At 34.9% G+C, this 23,258-nt stretch overlaps 1 protein-coding gene across 1 annotated transcript in view; it reads left to right on the top strand.

Annotated features, from left to right (window-relative positions):
* Positions 1-23,258, top strand: part of SCAR (wiskott-Aldrich syndrome protein family member 3 SCAR) — a 48,770-nt gene that overhangs the window by 19,056 nt on the left and 6,456 nt on the right. The window contains exons 2-4 of the mRNA XM_085952687.1: positions 18,307-18,500; positions 20,558-20,709; positions 21,435-21,703. Of these exons, the coding sequence (XP_085808813.1) occupies positions 18,379-18,500; positions 20,558-20,709; positions 21,435-21,703 (543 nt within the window). The 5' untranslated portion in view covers positions 18,307-18,378. The remainder of the gene's footprint in view (positions 1-18,306; positions 18,501-20,557; positions 20,710-21,434; positions 21,704-23,258) is intronic.

Below are 23,258 nucleotides of genomic sequence, written 5' to 3'. Positions count from 1 at the left end.
ACGACCACGTTTAAATTCATTTAACCAGTTATAAATAGTTGCAAGTGAAGGAGCAGATGTGCCGTGAACTAAATCCAACTCATTTTTTATTTCCTTTGCTGTTAACCCTTTTATATTAAAATGTTTATTATTATTATTAACCCGACCAATCTGATTGAAACTTCGCAGCATACTGAATCGGTAGTGCCGCTGCATGAAAACAAACCGCTTACAGTACTAGTCGCGCCACCTGTCGGCTTTTCTAAGGACTTATTGACCCACCCTCGTAATACCGCACACGGTAGGGTAAGCCAGTTCCCATTATTTTTTGTTCCCCGGTTTGCAGCATTACAGGAGAGTCATTTGAAATAAGAATTTTATTAATTTCATCGTAAAATTGAAACTACAGAAGTGTTTTCAAATTTCTGATCCGTATTTATAACGTAGGTACAGCAATTAATTATATGTATGCATTTTATAAGTTCCACTAAAATATTTATATTTTTTTGCTACCGTGAGCGTTTCTAAATGAAGCATTCGTTGAAATAAGCACATGCACGCTGTCTCAGGGTTTCATCTTCCCCGATTCACCCGCCCACGTGATACATTGGAAAACATTTTTCTCGAGCCCCTTTTAACATTTAACGTGTACACATTCTAGCTAGAATACACTCGCATTTAAATAAATTTACATATCTATCTCTAGTCACACATAATATTATATGCTTGGAGATTTTTCTATTAATCGTAAAGTCGTGACAGTATTGCTGATTTTTATGACATTAGTGCAATTTATCATTTTCCCTTTTTTGTCTGAATATGTGGTTTATTTTCCACTCTAATAGAAAATAAAGCAGGTACATACTTATAAGTCTTCCAAATTTTTGTTGATATGCGCGCATTAAATTTTTTTTTTTTATAAAATTCATCAATTACTTAGCTAGTTTTCACCACAGGTAAAAAGATATTTTTGGGGATGATAAGGAGTGTGAAGATTAAGTCGATGTTGCTTGGACGTTGTGAGGGGAGAGTTTATTTATCGTTACAATAATAAAGAACACAGCGCGAGATTATAATCGCGGGTACGTATGTACTGGTGAAACCAATGTGATCGAGAGATTGATAGTATTAATGAACTGAGAGACTGGACTCTAGTGGAATGACGGTTGACTATGTCGAGTGACGATAGTAGTGCGTCGCGTGACGGACTCGATGAGTGAGTGAGGATTTATGGATTGTCCTTATTTATACAAATGCAGTCCATATATTACAAGAGACAACAAAACATACATATTAAAGTGTGTCACCCATGTAATACTGAGTGGTATGATTGCTACATATTTCATACTATTACCATAGGTGCGTGTTTCACTCACATAGTAAGGTTTATCTAGTATTAACAGATACTCACATATTACTTTGTTTACATACCTAATATTATAATTTAGGAGCTGACAGTGCAAGTGCACTGGTGACCGAATTATATTATGTATTTCTAAATAACTTTTTCTGTAAATGAGGTCTTGGTCTCAAATAATCTATTATTACGATTCCAAGAAGAAATATTGATGTTAAATACTCTTGTTAAACCAACATATTTAAATTAAACATACCTATCACTATGAAAATAATAACAAAGTATTGTAAACATGCTAATGTTAGGATTACAATGCTTAAGTACCTATATCTTTCGAATATGGCAGTTACATGTTTGAATTTTGTTTTGCCTATAAATGGGTGGTATGTGGTCATGTGAAAACTGCTCCTAACAAGGCCTGAACAAAAGCGATGCATGAGTGCGAGTGAGAAAGTATTCGGCACCCTTATAATCCCTGCGACATGCGCTAGAGGAAGATAAAAGGTCTACATATGTGTGAGTTAGTTTCCAAAAGTGTCGCCGGAAAATCGTGGGGAATCGCTTCACTTAGCGTCGATAACCTGCGAGCTCGTGTTGCTAAAATTGCTATTTTTGTGTTAAACATAAAGACAGTGGTAAATATTTTTAGTTAATTAAGTAGAAAAGATGGTTCTGTGTGTTGTATTAAAATATGGTAGCCGTACTGATAAGCAAGAAGATGGTATTACGTTTCATAGGTAAGTTGATACATGTTCGTGATAATTTATTTGCATATTATTATATATTTTAATATCAGTGACCTAGTGTTTCTTTAACATAACTTAAATTATGGATATCTTTATCTAATGGTTGCATTTGACCGCTTAAAAATACTATATAACGTAAAAAAATAGCAAATTATATTTTAATTCTGAGCGTCTAGTGCGAGCACTTTGGGCGAGCACTAGCGAAATGGTCTATGGTCTCGAACATTTGTAGACGAATGCGTTCGCTCGCCCACAAACCAAATGCACGGCACGCGGCTTCATTTAGCAATGCAACGGGTGGCGTCTAGATGTATCTATAGTCTATGGCTCCTAACTATTATTTGAGATAGCATTTACATTCTACAAATTGCAGTTTATAATAGTCGATAGCTATTTCGGTTGTCACATTATTACCAGCGTATCTATTCTATACACAAGACTGCATTCGGCCGCTATCTAGAGTAGGAAAGTATCCAAGTATTAGCACTTATTGTAACAATTACAATAAGTGTTAATATTTCGATACTTTCCTACCCTAGTTACTTAGCTACCTGCCGTAAAGGCCGAAAGCAGTATTGTGTATACTGTATAGAATAGATGCGCAGGACTTGTTTTTGCTATTGGTGTAATTTCGATACTTAGTACTGTAAAATTATCGAAATATCAGCGTTCTTACCTACCGCAGGATAATAAATGAGAGATATTTTATAGGCCAATATAGGGCTTGTAACGGGTACTTAAATTAGAATACCAATCCATAAATGGCATATTATCCACATTGCGGTTTTTACTGATATATTGCATAGCTATAAGAAGTGACTAAATAATGTTTGTAGATTGTCAAAACTATAATTATTAAGTTTTAATTAATATGTACTTATAATAATTAAATCATTCGCGATGATAATGTGTTATATATTTGGTGGCATTACACTTGACAGTGTCAATAGATTTTATTTTAACAAATTTGATGGAATACCCACACCACGAATGTTTCGGCAGATATAACAGTATCGCGAGATGCAGCCCGACCGTTGCGAATTAAATTTCCTGCCAAGATAGGAGGTAATGCCCCGTCATAATAGAGTATCAACAATGACGTCATTCGCTATCCCTAGGGAACCGTAAAAGAGATGTAGGGAGCCGACGCGGTCCCGGGTCACGTGACGCCATTTTGATAATGAAACCGCCTTGTTAGCTTACCTCGTCTGAATTATTTCGCGTCCCCTGTCCGAACTAATGTTGGAGAACAATAGGGACTTGGACCATAGCATTATCAGAGGAAAACTAAATATTCCACTATTTATGTAACAACGGCCATTGCGACGCTTTATTTTCAAAATTTGTATTGTAATATTATGTTACGTTGTAATCAGTTGTCACTATTTATTGATTTATCAATTAAGGGGGGCCCTCGTAAATTATTCTGATCATAGAAACCTGTCTGCTCATACCATTTTTTTCATAAACATAATATCCATGCAGTTGAAAAATTAACTTCATACATCGCAGTAATACTAGTATTATCGCCAATATTTCGTCAATACTTCTGGGCGACCTTTCGGTCATTTTATATCCTCGAGTATCATTATATCATTATTATATTCATTCATCGACTCTAAGAACTATCTTGTCTGCCTGTCTCCATTTAAGGGTTTTCTTCTCTAACCTCTTCTAAATATCATTCAAAGCGATACATTTTTTATGTCGAATAATTACATCAGACAATTTTGTTGTTCCGTAACCAAGGTTACCGATTATCGATATACTTTCATAAAAGCGCGTTGACACGGTCCAAGTACGATCCAAGTACACTTGGACCGAATGCACTCGTATGAGACATCTTCATACTAATTATTCCTATCCAAGCTACTTGGACCGCGTCCTACTCATCCAAGTTAGCTTGGATAGGAATAATTAGTATGAAGCTGTCACTTGGATGGCACTCGGTCCAAGTGTACTTGGATCGTACTTGGACCGTGTCAACGCGGTTTTAATCCAAATTTTGATAATGTATGGTAAACTTCAAATGTTTGTATCTCGTGAATTAAACCACACAGCACCTCAAAATAGTTTGATCCAAATTTTAGCTAATGAATCTTCAGTAAAAAAAAAACAGCACTCTTGAGCCTTTGAATTCCGGACAAACTCTGTGTAGTATATAAACTAGATTCATATTATATTTGAGGTTTATAACGAGAACTTACTATAATAGATTTAGTCATAAAGCGAAGAAATGTAGACGTTGTTTAATGAATATAGATAGATATTGCCTACGATGGCTACTCTTTCTTGACTATATTCATATCGTATATTATTTGACAAATGTATATATTCCTAATGCCACTTTGACACGCAACCGTTTCATTAATAAACTAATCAATAATTTTATTTTATTACACGGGCATTTTGAAAATCAATATCACCGAATGTGGCCTTATGGTTTAAATGTATAATTTACTAAATTGCATTTAGGTACCTACCTCAAGAATGAGAATTTATACGCAAGCACAGCACGTTGCTTTAATATACGTATTGTTTCTGTTGGTGTATAAAAAGCGCACGTATGAAGTGTCCACAGACGACTTGACGCAAAGCAAAGACGATAGCAAAATGCAGTCAAATGTTATGTGGGATTTTATGCACACATCGATTACATATTACAAAAAGCTATTTAATAAAATGAATTAAAAAAAAAAGAGTCAGTCGATTTCTGACGATTGAAGACTCAACCGAAAGTACTATAAAAGACGATTGACAAATATGATAGACTATCATATGAATACCATGCGACGCCTCCTAAAATCTTTGTCGTCCGTCAATCTTGTTGCGTTTTTCCATGTCATACGAGCATCCGCCGTATACACGCTGGGGATGGTAGGTATTTAGCGGCCTTCGAGGACGCCGGAATCTGTCGTGCCTTGAAGAACAGTAGGTTAGATTGAGATCCGCAGTACGTTCATTCCAACTCCATTTTCCAGACATTCCAATTAGTGATTTTTGTTATTTTTAGTGATACACCTATATTGACCTATGTATTCATGCTAAACTTGTTATATTTATTCTTTCACCTTCGCAGCAAAACATTTCGATGTTTGTATTTCGAAGAAATCGATTGCATACAATCTAAAGATGCACGCTGCCGGGGATGGTAAGTGGAATTTATTTTGAAGGGGCAAACATGTTCCAGGAATTCCACTATTGGAAATTGAATTGTTATTTTATTGCCAGTCTGAGAGGCGTCTGAATCACTTCGGGAGTCAGGACGTCCCTCTGCGTCGCGACGCCCCTGCTTACTTGCATCGTATTCACGGCGCGCTCATCCCATTATTTCGATTGAACATTGATACAGAATCGATATTAACGATCTAAAATTTAGTTCCCCATTATTCGTCAATCCCTTGTGTATTTTTTTTTTCACTTTAATGTATGTACATTCTTAACTGTATAATATTTTACTAAACCATTTTTTTTATTCAACGAATAATTCACAAGAGTTGAGAATGTAACATTCTTATATTAAACATACTTAATGTGAAAACACCTCAGAACACCTACTGTAAAAAATGGTTTTGAAAAAAAATATGACGCCCAGAGGAACTCGAACCGGCATCCATCAATTCATTGACTTGCCCTATCCATGCCCTACGAAGCAATGTCTCTCACTGCCGGTAGGGTAAGTAAACAATAATAATTAGTGTATTTAAAATATATACCTACCTATTACAACAGTTTTTCATACAATTGAATTCGTCATTTTTTATTCCTTCATATGCCTGTCTGAAAAAATTATCTTTTCATGTAGAATTCGCCCTAGTTCAACAATGACTTTGATGCAATATATTAGCCTAAGCGCCCTAAGCAAGCTCAAATTTAAATACTCCAATTCTTAAATGTGGGTCACGTGCGTACTTTTAGCGTATTCGCAAAAAGGATTTAAAATGTAGGTACCTAGGTACCTTTGGGTAAGATTTTCCGAATTCTCGCAAGCCCCTGACAGATCTCGCGGACAGTGGCGGCCGGTGGTTTCCAAAATTGCTTTCATTGGGGGTGCACTCAAAATTTTCTTACCTTATTTAAAAAGCATATCAATTCAGCGTTGTTTCAGTTTAGCGAACACCTCAATCACTTCTCATTAAAGCCTTTAACTGTTTGTAAAAGTTTTTTCTCAATGCTTAACACAGGTAGACATGTTAATTCAGTCCTGATTCATGGTAAGTATTTCTGAAAGACGATTTAATTCTTTTAATGGTTGAAAAACACTTTTCAATTTCCACAGATGTCATCGGACCATCTTTTTTTTATTCTGACTCTTATTATTATTATTGATAAAGTCTACGTTTACCGACATCATTTTAAAACACATACACTTCACTGATTGAACTATAATTATAAGTATTAAGTATTATAAATCTTTTATTCAAAATTTATCATTTTAAAATACATACACTTCCCTGATTAAACAATAAGTATATATATTGTTATGAATTTATTTTTATGAACAAAACTATCGAAATAACGTGACAAAACACCTAAAAATCCGACTATAACGACGACCGCAGAAATCATACTGAATTGTATGTAAGAAATAATATTTGAAGAAAATATTAAAAAAACAAAACTATCGATTGTTTTGAATAGGTAGGTACGTATTTTTCGACTCTCGACAAATCGTCAGTTTCTTCGTCTACAAAAAGCAATAAAACTCCAGCAAAATGCCTGCATTGTTAAAAATATGACATTATGTTATACATATTCACTCACTATGAGAAAGAACATGGTAACTAAGATTTTAATTTTTTATAAATTATATTCAAATATTTGCAAATATAGAAAGAATAAAGGATCGATCCAAAATATTTATGTTGATAATCAATTTGTATTCAATATCAGCCTATTTTCAATGAATTTATATGAGATTTAAATAAAAAAAATCTATTTTTTCATCAATCCTGCTAAATCTCAGTTACTACATTTTTCCGCGTAACTTTTGAGCTGCGTCCCTAATGGTCATAAAATTTTGTGTATTCATGAGTTATTTATCGTTTTCACGTGTCGGCTTGAACTGTTATTACCCAATGTAATATGAACGGCAAACTAAGATCCATATTTGTGCGTTCCGACGAGCGCACGAATTCGGTGACTGTTTACTGAGTATATGCTTTTGGTATAAATTTACATGGATTAAATTGCGATAAACGAGTGATGACTTATGAATAGCATTGTTGCACATTGAGTGATGTTTAGGAAAAAGCAGTGCAGCGCACATGCATGGTGTTAGAGGAGCCGCCGCTGCTCGCGGAACGCGGTTGGGAATCGCTGAATTAATACAACAATATCTACATATTTATGGAATTCATTGTTTGAGTGAATCTATTATTGTATTGTCATGTTTGTGGTTTTTTAGTGATAAGGGCGATAATAGTCAGCACAAGTGAATCCGCAATGTGAAATGGCGTGTAGCTCACGGTAAAAGTAAACCTTGGTCCATTAATATTTTTTTCAACTTAATTTTGATATATTTCGACTCCGTTTAGTAAAGGTTTCTTCAACAAGGATCTGGAATTAATATTGTGAATATTTTATAATTTGAATTGTATTTTTTATGGCATTCTATGCTAGAGTTTAGAATATTGCAAACTTACTTAAGGGGGACATGCTCGTCGAAGGTCAAAATTGAGTTTATATTGTATTTTCAAACCATGATCCTGGACACTCCTTAAACGTTGTAGATAATCTATTTATATAATTTTGAAGCTTTATTATCCTTTATAGTTATTTTAAACATTTGATGACTGCATAAAGTATTTTTGTTACATAAAATAGTATTCTTTTAAACCTCTCGCTCTAATGTTTTAGAATATAGTCATATTTCGGTACATAACTGTGCATTGGTGTTAAGATTTTTTACATTTATTAATTTTTAAACGCATTTATAAAACCATTAGTATAATTTATTACGAGATAATTTTTGTAAAATATTCACGATAAAAAATTATATTGATAATCTCTGTGATCCCAAATTTGACAAGAATTAGGCATTTTATTATTCAAAAAATCGGCAAGATTAACACATTTGAAGATGATTCTAAAGATACTTATTATAAGCTATGTCTTTGACCATTCAAGTGTGATAAACATCTTATGAATAATGATTGCTTTATAATAATTATTGACCTAAGAATAAGGTAGTGTTTTTTTGAAATACGCCATTTCTTTTGTCATTCCCCAGTGGTTAAGCTACAACATACGGCCGTAGCCATAAATTGACAAACTATAATTGAAGTAGGGAGTAAAATGATATTGACGCGCGTGTTTGAACATGTACCGTTTAAAAAAAAATAAAAACAAAATCGGTTAGGAACACGCGCGTCAATATCATTTTAATCCCTACTTCAATTATAGTTTGTCAATTTATGGCTACGGCTGTATGTTGTAGCTTAACCACTGGGGAATGACAAAAGAAATGGCGTATTTCAAAAAAACACTACCTTATTCTTAGGTCGATAATTATTATAAAGCAATCATTATTCATAAGATGTTTATCACACTTGAATGGTCAAAGACATAGCTTATAATAAGTATCTTTAGAATCATCTTCAAATGTGTTAATCTTGCCGATTTTTTGAATAATAAAATGCCTAATTCTTGTCAAATTTGGGATCACAGAGATTATCAATATAATTTTTTATCGTGAATATTTTACAAAAATTATCTCGTAATAAATTATACTAATGGTTTCATAAATGCGTTTAAAAATTAATAAATGTAAAAAATCTTAACACCACTGCACAGTTATGTACCGAAATATGACTATATTCTAAAACATTAGAGCGAGAGGTTTAAAAGAATACTATTTTATGTAACAAAAATACTTTATGCAGTCATCAAATGTTTAAAATAACTATAAAGGATAATAAGATTAATAAGGCTTCAAAATTATATAAATAGATTATCTACAACGTTTAAGGAGTGTCCAGTATCATGGTTTGAAAATACAATAAACACTCAATTTTGACCTTCGACGAGCATGTACCCCCTTAAAGTAAAACATAAAGTGCTTTCTACGGTCTTGTCAGTACCATTTCTACGGAAAGTTGCAAATAATCATTATCTCCTCTTGTGTTTTCCTACAATGTCTAACTTGTACCATTCAGTAAGTTAGTTTCTGTCCTCACGTTCATAATACTGTGATTCATTCATTGCTTATCATTGGACATTCATTGTTGACGAGTAGGTACTGAGTGCACTTTTGCCGCAGCATCGTCATCGTCCTTCTAAAATAATCTAATCACGAAACACTTCCTTATTTCATAACGATTCGCTCGATGCATTCATTTTTTGTTGCAATTGAAATCATGTTATTCGTTTAAACCTTGTTTTTTGAAGAGGAGATGCGAAATACATACATGCACAGTGATATAGGTACCTACAGTTGGTTTTTACACTTTCAATCAGCATCGATTCTGTCATCTACAACAATGTTTCTTAACCTTTTTACATCCGCGGACTACAAAAAAAATCAAAAAATATTTTGCGGATCGTCAACATTGGAATAAAATAATAAATATTTATATTTACACTATTTTTGAACTGCAGAAAAATTTTGCGGCCCACCCAAAAATCTTCGCGCACCACCGGTTAAGAAACCATCATCTACAAGGTAAAATTTTGTTGGAAGAACTCTCAAATAAATAGGATTTACAGAGATTATTAAAAGTATTGATCAACGGGCGTCGCTTGATGGAAAATGGGCTCGTGGAAAAATCACGCATAAAAAAACGCAAATCACGAAAAAAATTAGTGCTTATCAAAGAATTTCTTCCTGGCAATTGGTTTAATGACATTCGGGGAAACTACAAAAACTAAAAAAAAGATTGCAAAGAAAAAGATTGGTCAACATATACATAATATTATGTATTTCCATCGTACAGGTATCGCATACGTAGGAAAATATTATGGCAATGAATGGTAATAGGAAAATCCTGGTGTCGTGACTCATGAAAATATTTATTTTCTACCGCCATCCTATTTATTTGTTGGACTTCGCTCCTTTTGCATTTAACGGATTGATCATCATTTTAATAATCACAATAAAATATGATCAACTAAAAATAATGTACCTACCTACCAGCTAATTGTTGCGTCATACATATTTTAAAAATATTACTTGTACATATTAATATTTATTCCGGTATAAAATTATTACAAGCGATATATTACGTTGTAACTATAATACTATACTTAGCATCGTATTGTTTTTATATTTATGTTTGGGTTATGCTGAGTGAAGGAAACTGCTTGATTCATCTATCTTATATGGTTTGTAATATAAAAAGATAGATCAAGATCACACTACATTGTTCTAGGTAAATACTTACTAGAAAACATAAATGTGCGTAGGTACGACGTATAAGTATACAATTACTATTATCACGTGGTTCATCCACCATTACATATTATTATTAAATTACTACTAATAACGTTCTTTTAATGTTAGGACTATCAATTATACAATATAATCTTTATCTTCATATTGTCAATGAATCAATGTTCTCAAACGGCCAAAACTATTTATATGTGGGCGTAGCGGTCTGTAAACATAATTGATTTGACCTCTGAATCTATTACCTATGTATGTACGATCCAATGAGCCAGAACACATTTCCATCGGACAATTTTGCACATGCGGGCTAGTCTCCCAGTTATGTGATATGATATTATTTGACAAGCTTTCTTTCCTTTGCTGTCATAAAACCTGAATCTAGTTTTTTTGTATTTACTTACCTATTTATTATCGGGGCCGACCTGTTTATGTTGAGCAAGGTGAATTTTATTTGTTGGTACCTATCTATTATTTCACGCGTTGCGCATTTTCTACTCGTATGCTAATTATGCACTTTCGTTCTGTTATATTACATGTAGGTACCTGGTACTGGGTCGAAGCGAATATCGATAGAAATTACGTTTATATGCTAGATGCGTATTATTCTTAGTTTATACACATATCGATGATAGCTTATTACAGGCACGTCCAACTTTAATGTAGGCCAGCGATTTCCAAACTGGGAGGCGCGAAAAGTTTAACTCAAATGTAGCCACAGGTTTGCAGTTTGCAGTTTGCAAATGCATAGTTTATAAACAGCCTGGGGCCCGGGCATAACAGACATCACAAATTGAATCCAATAGTTTTCAAAAAGTCGCCAGCGGCGCTACTTTGTTTCAAGACTATTAAAAATTTTAAATTTGTAGTTGTGCATTGCAATTTGATGTGATACCTATATGGTGATTGCTATAGGTACTTTAATGATAACTCCTGTGTATAATTTAGGAAACACTACTGTAGAGCACCACACTGCCCTTAACCTCAGCGATAGGTAGGTGGGCCCGCTTCAGTATCTGGGGCCCATGATAGAATCCATTTGTTAATGAACGATGATGAATTTGAATTGACTACACTATTGAAAAGGAAAAAAAATATCGAATTATCATGCGATAATTGATTGAAACAAAAACCCTAGTTCAATTTTGATCGAATCGAAGTGAAGAAATAATATAAATACTTTGCCAAGAAAAGCAATGCAAGTTGTAAGTAAAGTAAAGTAGGTACTGCTATACCATTCGTAGCATCATATTTTTATGCGAAACGGGATTTTCTGCATTAGCTGCAATGAAATCCAAAAATCGACCCCGTTTAGTAGAAAAAGAGCACTTTGTGCTAAGAAACAAGCACATCCATCGCATGAAAAACAATTAATTAAGTTTTTTGTTGTTGTATTAAGTAGTACATTTTTGGCTATTTAAAAAGGTGTCTGTATTATTTAATGAAATAAAGGGGGGAAGCGCCAAGATTTTTTTAAAGGGAGGCGTAGTAACATAACGTTTGGAAACCACTGATTGTAGGCTATGCCGCAGTGATCTACCACACTCTCCCACTGTCGTTTTTGAACCGCAACTATTGCATTTGTCTGAGCTTATGGTAAAAATATGTTATTAACAATAATGATAATTGCTTCCGCGAAACTTGACAAAGTCGTAGTTTAAATCAATCTGTACCTACTTGAAAATAACCGCGTACCTCCGTTGTTAGTGTGACGCCTTAGTTCTGCATTTCGTTCACCATCTGGTGCATATCAGGCGTGTATTGGGTGCGTGCCAGCTTCAGGGAATCCTGAAGGTATGCATCTGTCATGTTGGAATGTTGCTGTCTCTTCACCATGTTTATATAAGAAAATGCAAATTTACACAAACAAGATAAACTGAAACATGATTGTAGAAATTCAATCTCATATCGGTCAAACTATTATTTTACTGTGTAAAGAGGCTGCTGCGCGATGGTAAGAGGAAGTGCGCCTTAGTTTAAAGCGCGGGGATTCACATTTCGTTCTCTCACTCCTGTGGTAGGCCTTAGTGGTGCAATACGAATAAAGTGATACGACGAGGTCACTCGGGCTTCTTCATGGTAAAATGGCTTTCACGCAACTGGGTGAGGAAATAAAGATGTAAATGGTTTACCCGTCATAATCTCAATTTAGTCATATTATATTGCAACTGACTATACAAATTTTTTAGATTTACACGAGTCTATTCTTATGTGCATGTCGTGTGATCGACGCGATTATTATAGTGAATTTCCATGCTGTGCCTTGAATCAAGATGTTTTGGTGAAATTTGCATAATTTTCTTTTCTGTCGTTATATTCTTTCACGTTTAATAAGTACCTACTCCTGTCATTCAACAGACAACAGATCAATTATTTTTTTTAGGGGGGGCAAACAAATGTCATATGAATGTTTGATAATGTGATAGCAAACGGATCTTTTTATATTTATTTTTTATTTTTGCAGTTGATTATAATCTATTAAAATTGTTGGATTCGTATAGCCCCACGGTAAAGTAGTTGGCAAAGCATACGCCTTTTATGCTGTGCGAGTTCGAATTTCGTATCTGCCAAAATGTAGGTAGGTACACGTTGTTTTTAAATGTGTGTTTGATATCCAAGCCAAGCTGCCAAGTACTTGATGGGACATAATAATATTATGTCCCCTATATATTATATATAGGGGATAGGGAGGCCCGTGCGCTCCGCTTGAGATCGAGAGTAGTAATTTTTATTTTATTTAAACATTTTTTTTTGAATTATTAATAACCATGTCCTTGCTTTTTCGTACAAGATGGTTGTTAGTAATTTTGAATAATCACAAACACCCAGGCTTTGAGAAAAACACATAGATATTGTGTCCTCACCGGGTCGAACCCAGAACTCTAGGGTGGAAGGCCAGCGCCTTACCCACTGCACCACGAGAGCCGCCTATTTAAACAATTGTGAATTATGAAGATTAGTTTTTACTTATAGACTCACTAGACAAAAAGTAGTTACGATATTTTGCACATAATAATGTGCAGTGCAAAATAATTTCTCACCGTAATGGGTAAAACACAAAATTTTGTGGGTTACGGCATAATATTGCAGTTTGTCGAATGAAGTTGCAGAATACCTACCTACTATAAAGTCACTCATTGCTAAATTCGGATTTCTGTGTGTAAAGGTCCTTATTGTCGGCCCCAGACATTCACTTCACTATTATCGCGAGGCCAGTGATTATAATATGATATTAGATAGCTAATAGATAAATAGGTAGTTACTAAGTATTATGTCACCGGTCGATCGGAAGCGTCTTGCGTCACTCCAATCTGGCATCATCATTCATCACCTTCTCCACCTCCATTTTACTTCCCCGACTATTCCGCCGACCGATCAAAACTTCTTCACGGCAGTAATATTTACTGTGCAGTGCGTACCCATTTAGATACAGTCGATAAATTGATTAGGTACGTAGATATTTATAACATTGGAGCGAAAAAATGTTTTCACTTCAATAGTGTTCACATGTTACAGGGAAAACGTGTCGAACAGAATTAAGGCATCGGTAATTCTGATCACGTTTTGCATGCAATGTACATATTTACTTCATCAGTGACATTACCTCACATTTGCGTGCATATTTCTGATCAGTCGCGGGTTTACTTTCCTATGTAATACGTACTTACGAGGTACTAATTATTAAGATTAAAGTTATATCAACAAGGGAATGCAATACATAATACCCTTATTGCTTTTTCGTTCGTTGAATGTATTTTGTTTTGAGCGTATTGTATGTATCTATGTAGGTAGGTACATATGGTTTTTGGGTACAAGTCGGCTATGTGGAATACAGCGGCAAACACATTATGAAAATAGCCGATATGCTGGATTATTTGTTAAGTTAACCTAACCAAACCTAACCTAAACTAACAAATAATCCGGTATATCGGGTATTTTCAAAATGTGTTTGCCGCTGTATTCCACATATGACATAACCGACTTTTACCGGTTTTTGTTATCACTTTGATGAGATTGAAGATATAATACGTGTTGACAAAATAATAATTTGAAAAAGTGCTATAACCACTGACATCAGAAGGGCTATTCTAAATAGTTAACACGTTAACGCGTTTCCGTTATCTTTATTGCTTCAAAATAACACGGATATCACTCAGAGCAATTCCATAAACAAGGTGGTTATTTACAATAATAATTATTGTTGGCTCATTTAACACGTCTTACTTGCTTCCAAATGCATCACATTAGAATCTCCAATTGGATAAAAAAGTCTAATTGGACATTCTAATGGGATGCAATTAGAATCAAGTAAGACGCAATGTGTCAACAATTATTGTAGATACCGCCTTGTTTATGGAATTACTCCGAGTGACATCCGTGTTATTTTGAAGCAATACAAATAACGTACGGTATTAATATGTCTTATGTGGTCATTTAATGTTAACTTGGTATGAAAATAGACTAGTTTATCATAATGTTACATACGTTTTTTCTACAAACTCTACAGATTATCTAGGTTAAGCTCACAAAGATTCCCCAAATTCTTCATTTTTGACCTTCACACAGCACTCCGGCCCTAAAGCGCAAAAATGTTACTATCATTACTTTTAATCTTTTCTATTCTATGTTATGGTAGTATTTATCAATTCACTGTTTACTTTAATATTTAAACTATATATTATCTATCTACCTGGTAATAGATAATGATACTTGCTTAATCAGTATGATTTACTTACATTTGTTGAATTTATCTATAAGATAACGTGCCTTTACCACCTTTAAACTTTTAGATAATAATATTAATATGCTTCGTTGGCAGTCCAAAATGTTACTGAAATGTATCGTATAGTAATATTATTTTAAAAGGAATTAAACAATCATTACTTGGTAAGATAAGTACATAGGTTGATTATTATTGTACTGTTCCTGGTTGGATTCTTTCTCTGTAGTTTACTGTTGCTCCCGACCTGAAAATTAGTTAAAATAAAATTAGTCTTCAGGGTTGCGTGTCTCGTTAAGCGGTAAAATAATTTCTTGTTCAATTTCCACAAGAAAATCAGGTTAATTTGCCATCGGTGAGAACGCCACCTACCTAGTGACCGCTTAAATATACGTGAGAACTGGAAACACTAGTGATTTATTAAAAAAATGCCAATAATAAATATCTCATCATTTGCAGTAGCGCTACAACCCGGGTTGAATCCTGGCTCTCTACAACAACTCTTTCCACCTGTCCCTATTTACAGTGGTCGCTTTCCAGTTTGGTAGAGGAAGGACATCATGGCCCCCACAAGAGTGGAGATAGGGCTCTAGCCTAGGGGCCCGGTGTGTTGGGTCAACCAGATAAGTGAGATACACACACATCACAAATTTACCCTAATAGTAAAAAAGTCGCATGCGGCGCTAATTTGCTTCAAATGTTAATTATGGTTTTAAAACATGTAGTTATGCAACGCAATTTTTGATGTGTGTCCATACTCGACAATTTAATAATTGCGGATGTATTAAAAATACAAGAAATCACTAAAAATATACTAAATACTCTTAATTTTACCTCGAACACCATTTGGAAAACGTTACTGTACAACGCCATACTGACTTTGATCTTAGTGATAGGTAGGAGGCCTACCAAAGATCCTGGCCTGGGGGCACGCATCAGGGTGTGGGGCCATGATGGACATATTCCGGCTACGCCGAAATCACTTTGAAACGGTGTTCGATTAACAATGACACCACTCTACCGTTTATAACTCCACTTAGCAAACACATTTTTGGAATACATCTTTGGTCTAATCCTATTGGATTGCTAGACACATTCTCGGTTAGCCGGTTAATTACATGACCTGGCCAGTGCAGTCTCCCGATTTTAATTGATCGAACTGCACTGCAATCTGCCATAAAACTCTTCTAAGAAGCATTGTGAATCTTCCAATAAATTTTTGCCGTCCCTGTGGGTCTATTCTATACTTATCGAACACTAAATTGATAAATAGTATCAAACTTAGGGTAGGTTTGTATCAAAATATTAGCACTTATTGTAACAATTACACGAAGCTGGTTTTTATTGTTGCAATAAGTGGGATATTTTAACAGCAGCAAGATAGGTGCTGTTAAAATATAGCACTTATTGCAACAATAAAAACCAGCTTCGTGTAATTGTTACAATAAGTGTTAATATTTTGATACAAACCTACCCTAAGTTTGATAATATTTATCACTTTATCACTTTAGCGGTCGATAAGCATAGAATAGACCCACTGATTGTTTCAATATCCTTATACGGCGAATAATTTTTCTTATCTTTTTATTTGGCGATAGTGCCTAGGTGTTAATATTTTCTAGTAATTGTGCTATCACCAAGTGTAATAACCTCCCCCATTTCGTACGTTTCGATCTCATTGTGGATGTTGTCGTGGAAATTTGCATACGGCGATAACCCAAAGTCTAAATAGAAACATTATTCACTTTGAACCGGCGCGATATTTTGAAGTCAGTGTCTCTTTTTGCTCAATCATTTTTTTTTGTTTCTTTAGGTTTTATGTTTGCGGTTGTGCAAATATTATGCATTTTAAGTAGAAGTATGTACGTACCTACGTTTGCCATTTACGTATCCGCTAGTTAAGATTTCGTGCGTCGTTTTCTTTGTTTAAAGTTTAAGTGCATATTTTTGAGAAAGCACCGTTGCCGCCGGTGTTCGACAGTAAAATGTTTTCCGAATTAAACACAGAAAATTTAATCCGTATAATACGCACCATGAATGAAGAGCAAAGATTGTTTATCATGACGTGATGTCCCATTTTTAACCGCATCTTATCAATAAAATAACCTTGGATGCTTAATAAAATGACGCAGCATCATTTTTATGTTTTATTTATTTTTACGTGTGATGATTTGATTATTATTGACGAAATACTTCTCCCACCTTACTGTCGTTATTCTACATTTAAGGGGGAGAGGCATGCCAGCAGAGAACCTAGCGGAAAAATACAAAGCTTGCAATTTGAGATTTTTTTTGATAATTTACAATTTCAACTATATTTACAATAATTATGTATCTGAAAACATTAAAAAGATTTTTTTTTTTTAATTCTAAGATAAACTTACAATTGTAAAAAAATGTGAATTCGTTGCAGGGTCACATATTATTATTACATTATATTTATTAAGTTTTCAAATTTTCGCCGTTTAGATTTTTGACTAATTCATAGTTTTAATATTTTTTATATCTATTTTAAAAAACATCGATTTCTATAAAAAATATAAATGTGTATAACTTGAAATCCTTTTTGCATTATTTTTTTCATGATAAGAATTATTGGGTTACATTTTAAATGTCTCTTTATCTATTTAGAAAATTATTGTGTATATCCTGGTAGACTTCACGTATTATTCTATTATTATAACTACAGAATATGAAATAATAATAATTGTTCCTGAAAACAACAAAAAAACAACTTCCGATAGTGGTGTCTTTTGGTTGTCAGTCGCGCAGTTTGCATTTCCCGGCCAGATGTGAAAAAATCGTTTTCTTGTGATGTTATTGAAATCGTTGAAATGCAAAAAGAAAAATCTTCGTGAAATTATTTTTTTACGATTTCACATCAAAAATGATTCACCATGTTATATTTACAATTTATTATAAAAGAAACTGTTTTTTTTTTATGAAGCTACTATCTTATTAATAAATTAGTTGGCTCTAAATGTGGTTTATCGAATATGCCAACATTTGTAATGTGGCAATACAGATAATAAATAATTATTGATGTTAATGTTATCTAGATATGGTGATGGTATTAATAATAACTGTTATATCTAACATATTGTTCTTCGCATTGTTGCAGGCATGGCGAAAATGCGGCACCGGCGTTGAAGGGAGTCGTTGAAGCAGGAGAGGTTTTGAGGCAGGCGGCAAGATGCCGCTGCCCAAGCGAGCTGTAGCGCCGGTCCACGTAGCGCGAGGAGCACTGCCCGCCCACCTGCTGGTGCCCAGTGAACTTGAGGCCGTCACCAATGGAACCCTTGCCAACACTGTCAGGTACAATCACACTACTTCTTGTCAGGTCACACACAACACACCCATTGACTATGGCTAACCTTTGCTTGCCGCACTCTGCAGACTGCATTTCTCATACTATTTGTTATGAATGTTTATACATAACATTAAATATACAGCATCGATCAGTCACTTGGTCTGTATCTCTACGCTGCCACCGATCTCTCCAATCACACATACTGACCGGCTGCCATTGCAGGTAAATGTTAATGCTACTTGTTGTAACCATGAGTGGCTGCCACCGGAACATAACCACAAGTGCTTGTTTCTGGCACTCGGTCCAAGATACAAAGGAGTAGTGTGGCATTCATTGTCTATAAAAATATACTATCTATCTCAGTGACAAAGGATGCAGTTGAACCTAGGTAGACTGGTCGGTAAATGAAAGAATGTTCTACAGCCATATTTATAGGACTTGAATTTTGTTCTTCAGTTCTGAACAAAAAATATTATATTTTACATAATGTTTGAGGCTTTCACGGTTGTTTTTTATCGTAGTAGATTTTTGGGTTTCCAGAACAGTAAAGAAGCATGTGAGTGAACACGAGAGGGCATACCGACTTAAACATTACACGATGTCGGCAATTGCCGAGCACTTGATGGATACAGGACACAAATTTGACTTTGAAACCAAGATATTGGGTCGGAATAAAGGATATTTCGCACGATTGGTAAAGGAGGTCATTGATATCCATAGAAACCCTGAAAATATTGATAGGGATGATGGATTACGGTTAAAAACGTCATGGCTTCTGGCACTATCATCAAAATTCAATATTCGAGCCGGTATCCCTGGTCGTAACGATTGACAGATTACTCTGAGCAACGTTTGCTCTTAGCTAATCGGATTCCTTTTGACATTCTTAGAGCAACGTTTACATTCACATACCTACACTACATTTTCATCATAAAACATATCATCTCTTGATAATGGCCTCTGCAACGAGCCCGAAACGTCGAGTAAAGAAGGAAGAAGGACATACGGTGGAAACCCAAAAATCCACTACGATTATATTTTACCTTTATATAATAGATTCTTCACAAAAAAAGACAACAAGCACTATTATAGATATAAAAAAGTAATGCTCAACCGCGATTTGAACTCTTGCTAGAAAATTCTACTATCTCTGGTTCAGCGTTTTGTTAAAGCGACCGTTTCGGATCGGATCCAGCGTGAAGAAATTAATGAATATAATATAATATACAAAACATTTTAGACTTTTATACCTATAGCCTCAGGTTTTGACATTGTATACATATTGTGTTTTTTGTAATACGTGTGTAATCATTTGTATGTGTTTCATGCGTGAACTGTACCAAATTACTCGCTGCCTTTGGCTTTGCTAGATTGTGTTTATGATTTATGATTATGTCAACAATCAAACATATCTACAGACAGCTGTCGTTGGGGAATTATATTTTTTTGTAGAATATACAATAATGAAGTTTAAATACATCAATAGGCAATTAAAAGTATTTTTTAGTGAGTATTAAATAATCGTCTAGTATGGAGTCTCCGCCACTGATCTATCTGGTACGGTTCCCTATGTGAGTAAAAGTGGAATATTATTATCATATATCACTAGATTGCTTGCAGAACCAAACTGGCGTGGATTGCATTTGGGCACCTGAATAGTATCAAAGTGACCTCCCATTGTGTCTTAAGCGTAAAGTATTTTCAAATTTATAGTACCTACCTATGACAAAAGATGTTATAATCAACATAATAGATTTATAATTTGACCAGATCCTTATAAGGTACTCAACACGATGCTTACAATGCTTGAATCATAATCACTCTTTACTCTTTGGTTTTCACAAAAGTATATGTACAAGGGTATTAGTTTAGTTTTACACACAAGGAGGAGGTCGGAAGCTTGAGAAAGAGACAGTTGTAGACCTACCTTGGATTAAAATTCCCATGCCATCCAAATTGGAATTAATTTTTTTACTCAGCTATCCGCAACATAAAGAAATCAATTCATAACCTGAATACCTATTATGTTTGTTGAAGGCTCATAATATTTATTTTCTGGCAGACAATTGTCATCCCTGTCTCGGCATGCTGAGGATCTGTTTGGGGAGCTGGCGAGGGAGGCGGGCGGGATGGCGGCGCGGGCTTCTCATCTGCAGGCCCGACTTGACCGGCTCGCCGTCAAGGTCGAACATCTCGACTCCACGGCTGAGGAAGGTCAGTCTCGAATTACATTCTATGTAATTTCTAGTGTAAATTAAGCTACTGAATTCTTCAATGAATACACCAAAGCGAGTGATGGGGTGATGAAATACTCATTGCTGTAATGGTCATGTCTTGTTTAGGTAATGTAGAGCTGCATGTCCTGGAAGAATAAAAAACTTAGGACGGCAAAGGGTTAAGGATGTTTGGTAACCCTAGTCACTAGTGTAATATAATATATATTCTTTTTAACACTACAATAGGCCATGAGGTCCAATGACAATAGTGTAGTGAAACAGTAGGGTACTTAGTAATAGAAGTGAAACAATCACAAACGCTCAGACAGAGAATATCACATACATTATATATATAATCTATTATATTGTGAACCTCACTGGGAGTCGAACCCGGAGCCCCTGGATGAAAAGCCAGCGCCTTACCCACTGGACTACAAGGGTCAACGTATATATACATTGACTGAGGGCCAAATGCTAAGATGTCAACCAATTATGAACCTTAACCCTTGTTTGTCAGTTTAGCAAAACAATATTTTGCTTATATTGTAATAAGTTTTTGTGGTATTTGAGTAGGCATGAGACTAAACTCCGGGATTTTGGTTAGAAAAAAGATCACATCAGCTACCCGTTATGTGACCGAAAATTTACTACATGGCGCGTAGTACACGAATATGACTAAACATAGTGTCCCAAATTTATATCCATTGTCATTTTGTATTTCAGTGACCCTTCAAGATATACAAATGCGGAAGGCGTTCAAGAGCTCTGCGCAGTTCGATCAGCAGATCTTCTCGAGAGGGACGATGCCGACGGCCATGCTGGAGACATATGCATCGTGCGAGAGACCGCCGCCCCTTGACAAGCTCAACCCGTATCGGGACGACGGACGGGATGGCCTCAAGTTCTACACCGATCCCGGATACTTCTTCGAGCTCTGGAGACAGGAGATGCTACAAGATACTGAAAGAATACAACACGACCGGGGGAAAAAGGTCAGTTGATGTTGGTCAGTGTGAGGATGTTGGATTCTTGCAACAAGATCGATTTCATTCAAGTAAAGAAAATCGATATCTAAATTCATCATATTCAATCATATTTTTTTTAAACAATAAGTTGTAATAGAAAAAAATCATATATCAGTTCATTTGATTTAAATACAGTCGAACTTGGTTATTACGAGGAAGATGGGACCGACTGAATTTGCTCATTATAAGCGTTACTCTTTTTATCAGAGAATAGGTATTTTTAAATGAGCAGTCACATAACATAAAAAGTCGCAATTCAAACAAAAATACACAATTAGAATTTTTCCCCGAAACAAGCATAGCATTCATAACTACAAAAGAAGTTGTTTATTGTAATGAACGCTGGTAGGTACCTACTGACTTCGGCTTGGATTTTTTACATGAAGTTTCAACCATATGCTTGGATACTTTTTCAATAATGTCAGCGAAAACACCAATTAGGTACTTAGACACTTGTCATAAACGTAATCCGATCCCAGCAGCATAGGTCTACGGTCGGATTTTATTGCTTAGGGTCGAAAATGTTTTTAAACTATCGACACATTAAGGCCGTGCATTAGTTGAGGCACGGTCTAAAAAGATCGTTGCTAGGCGATGCGCGGATTGCGGGTCGCGGGTGAAAATGACGCCTGTCAAACGAAATATTATTTGTCATATAAATCCAACATACGTCCATTTTATGTTCTGTTTATTGTTCTATTAGTAACAATAATAATATATTCATTGACATGTTTTCTTTTTAAAGTAAATGGGTAACGTTTTTAGTCATCTTTACACGATTTTAGAATTAATTGGCCCGTCGCCATCACGCAGCAAAGTGACGTGTTTCTGGCTCGACATTCTCTCAATGAATGCGAGCGAGTCCAAAAGTTCGTCGCGCCTACAGTTAAAAATTATTTGGCGTTTCACTGATGCGTCACCTTAACAGTTTTAAGGAAATTTTTGACAATATTTTTGCTCGGTATATCCGATAAGTGGCTCGTTGTAAAAGTGAATAAATGTAAGGAGAAAATCATAAACTAAAATGTCAACGAATGTTTCCTCATTACATCCGAGATCTCGCCATGTCCTTGATCGTAATAACCGAGTTCGACTGTAAATCACAAAAAATTTAATTACCAACAACACTGAAAATGGGTCATAGTGGATAAAAGTGGATAAATAATGATATATTATCTAGAGGAGACATACATTTTATTATTTTTAATTTAGTAGTTACATATGTATTAGTTACTCCACTCTGCATTGCGTACATATGTGATAGATCTTGGTACACAGGAAATTAGAATTTTGTTATATTCAATGAAAAATTTGGTGAAGTATTTGTTATTTTGTGCTGTAGTTTGTGCATCATTGTGTTCAAGTCAGCTCATTTGACCTTGTGAATGATTTTAAATATCTAAAATGGTTTAACCTGCAGTCTATTAACAGATTGGATTAAAAGTAATTTGATTTTTTTTTTAATTAATCTTTGTTGAAAAAAAAATGTTGGGTCGACCTCATTTCATCAAGCTAACTCATG

Source organism: Rhyacophila brunnea, unplaced genomic scaffold (assembly GCF_057557595.1).
Source record: "Rhyacophila brunnea isolate RB1 unplaced genomic scaffold, BYU_Rbru_1.0 scaffold_3, whole genome shotgun sequence".
In the NCBI taxonomy this organism is placed as follows: domain Eukaryota; kingdom Metazoa; phylum Arthropoda; class Insecta; order Trichoptera; family Rhyacophilidae; genus Rhyacophila; species Rhyacophila brunnea.
The sequence above is the reverse complement of the archived record's forward strand: the minus strand, read 5'-3'. Positions and strand labels throughout refer to the sequence as shown.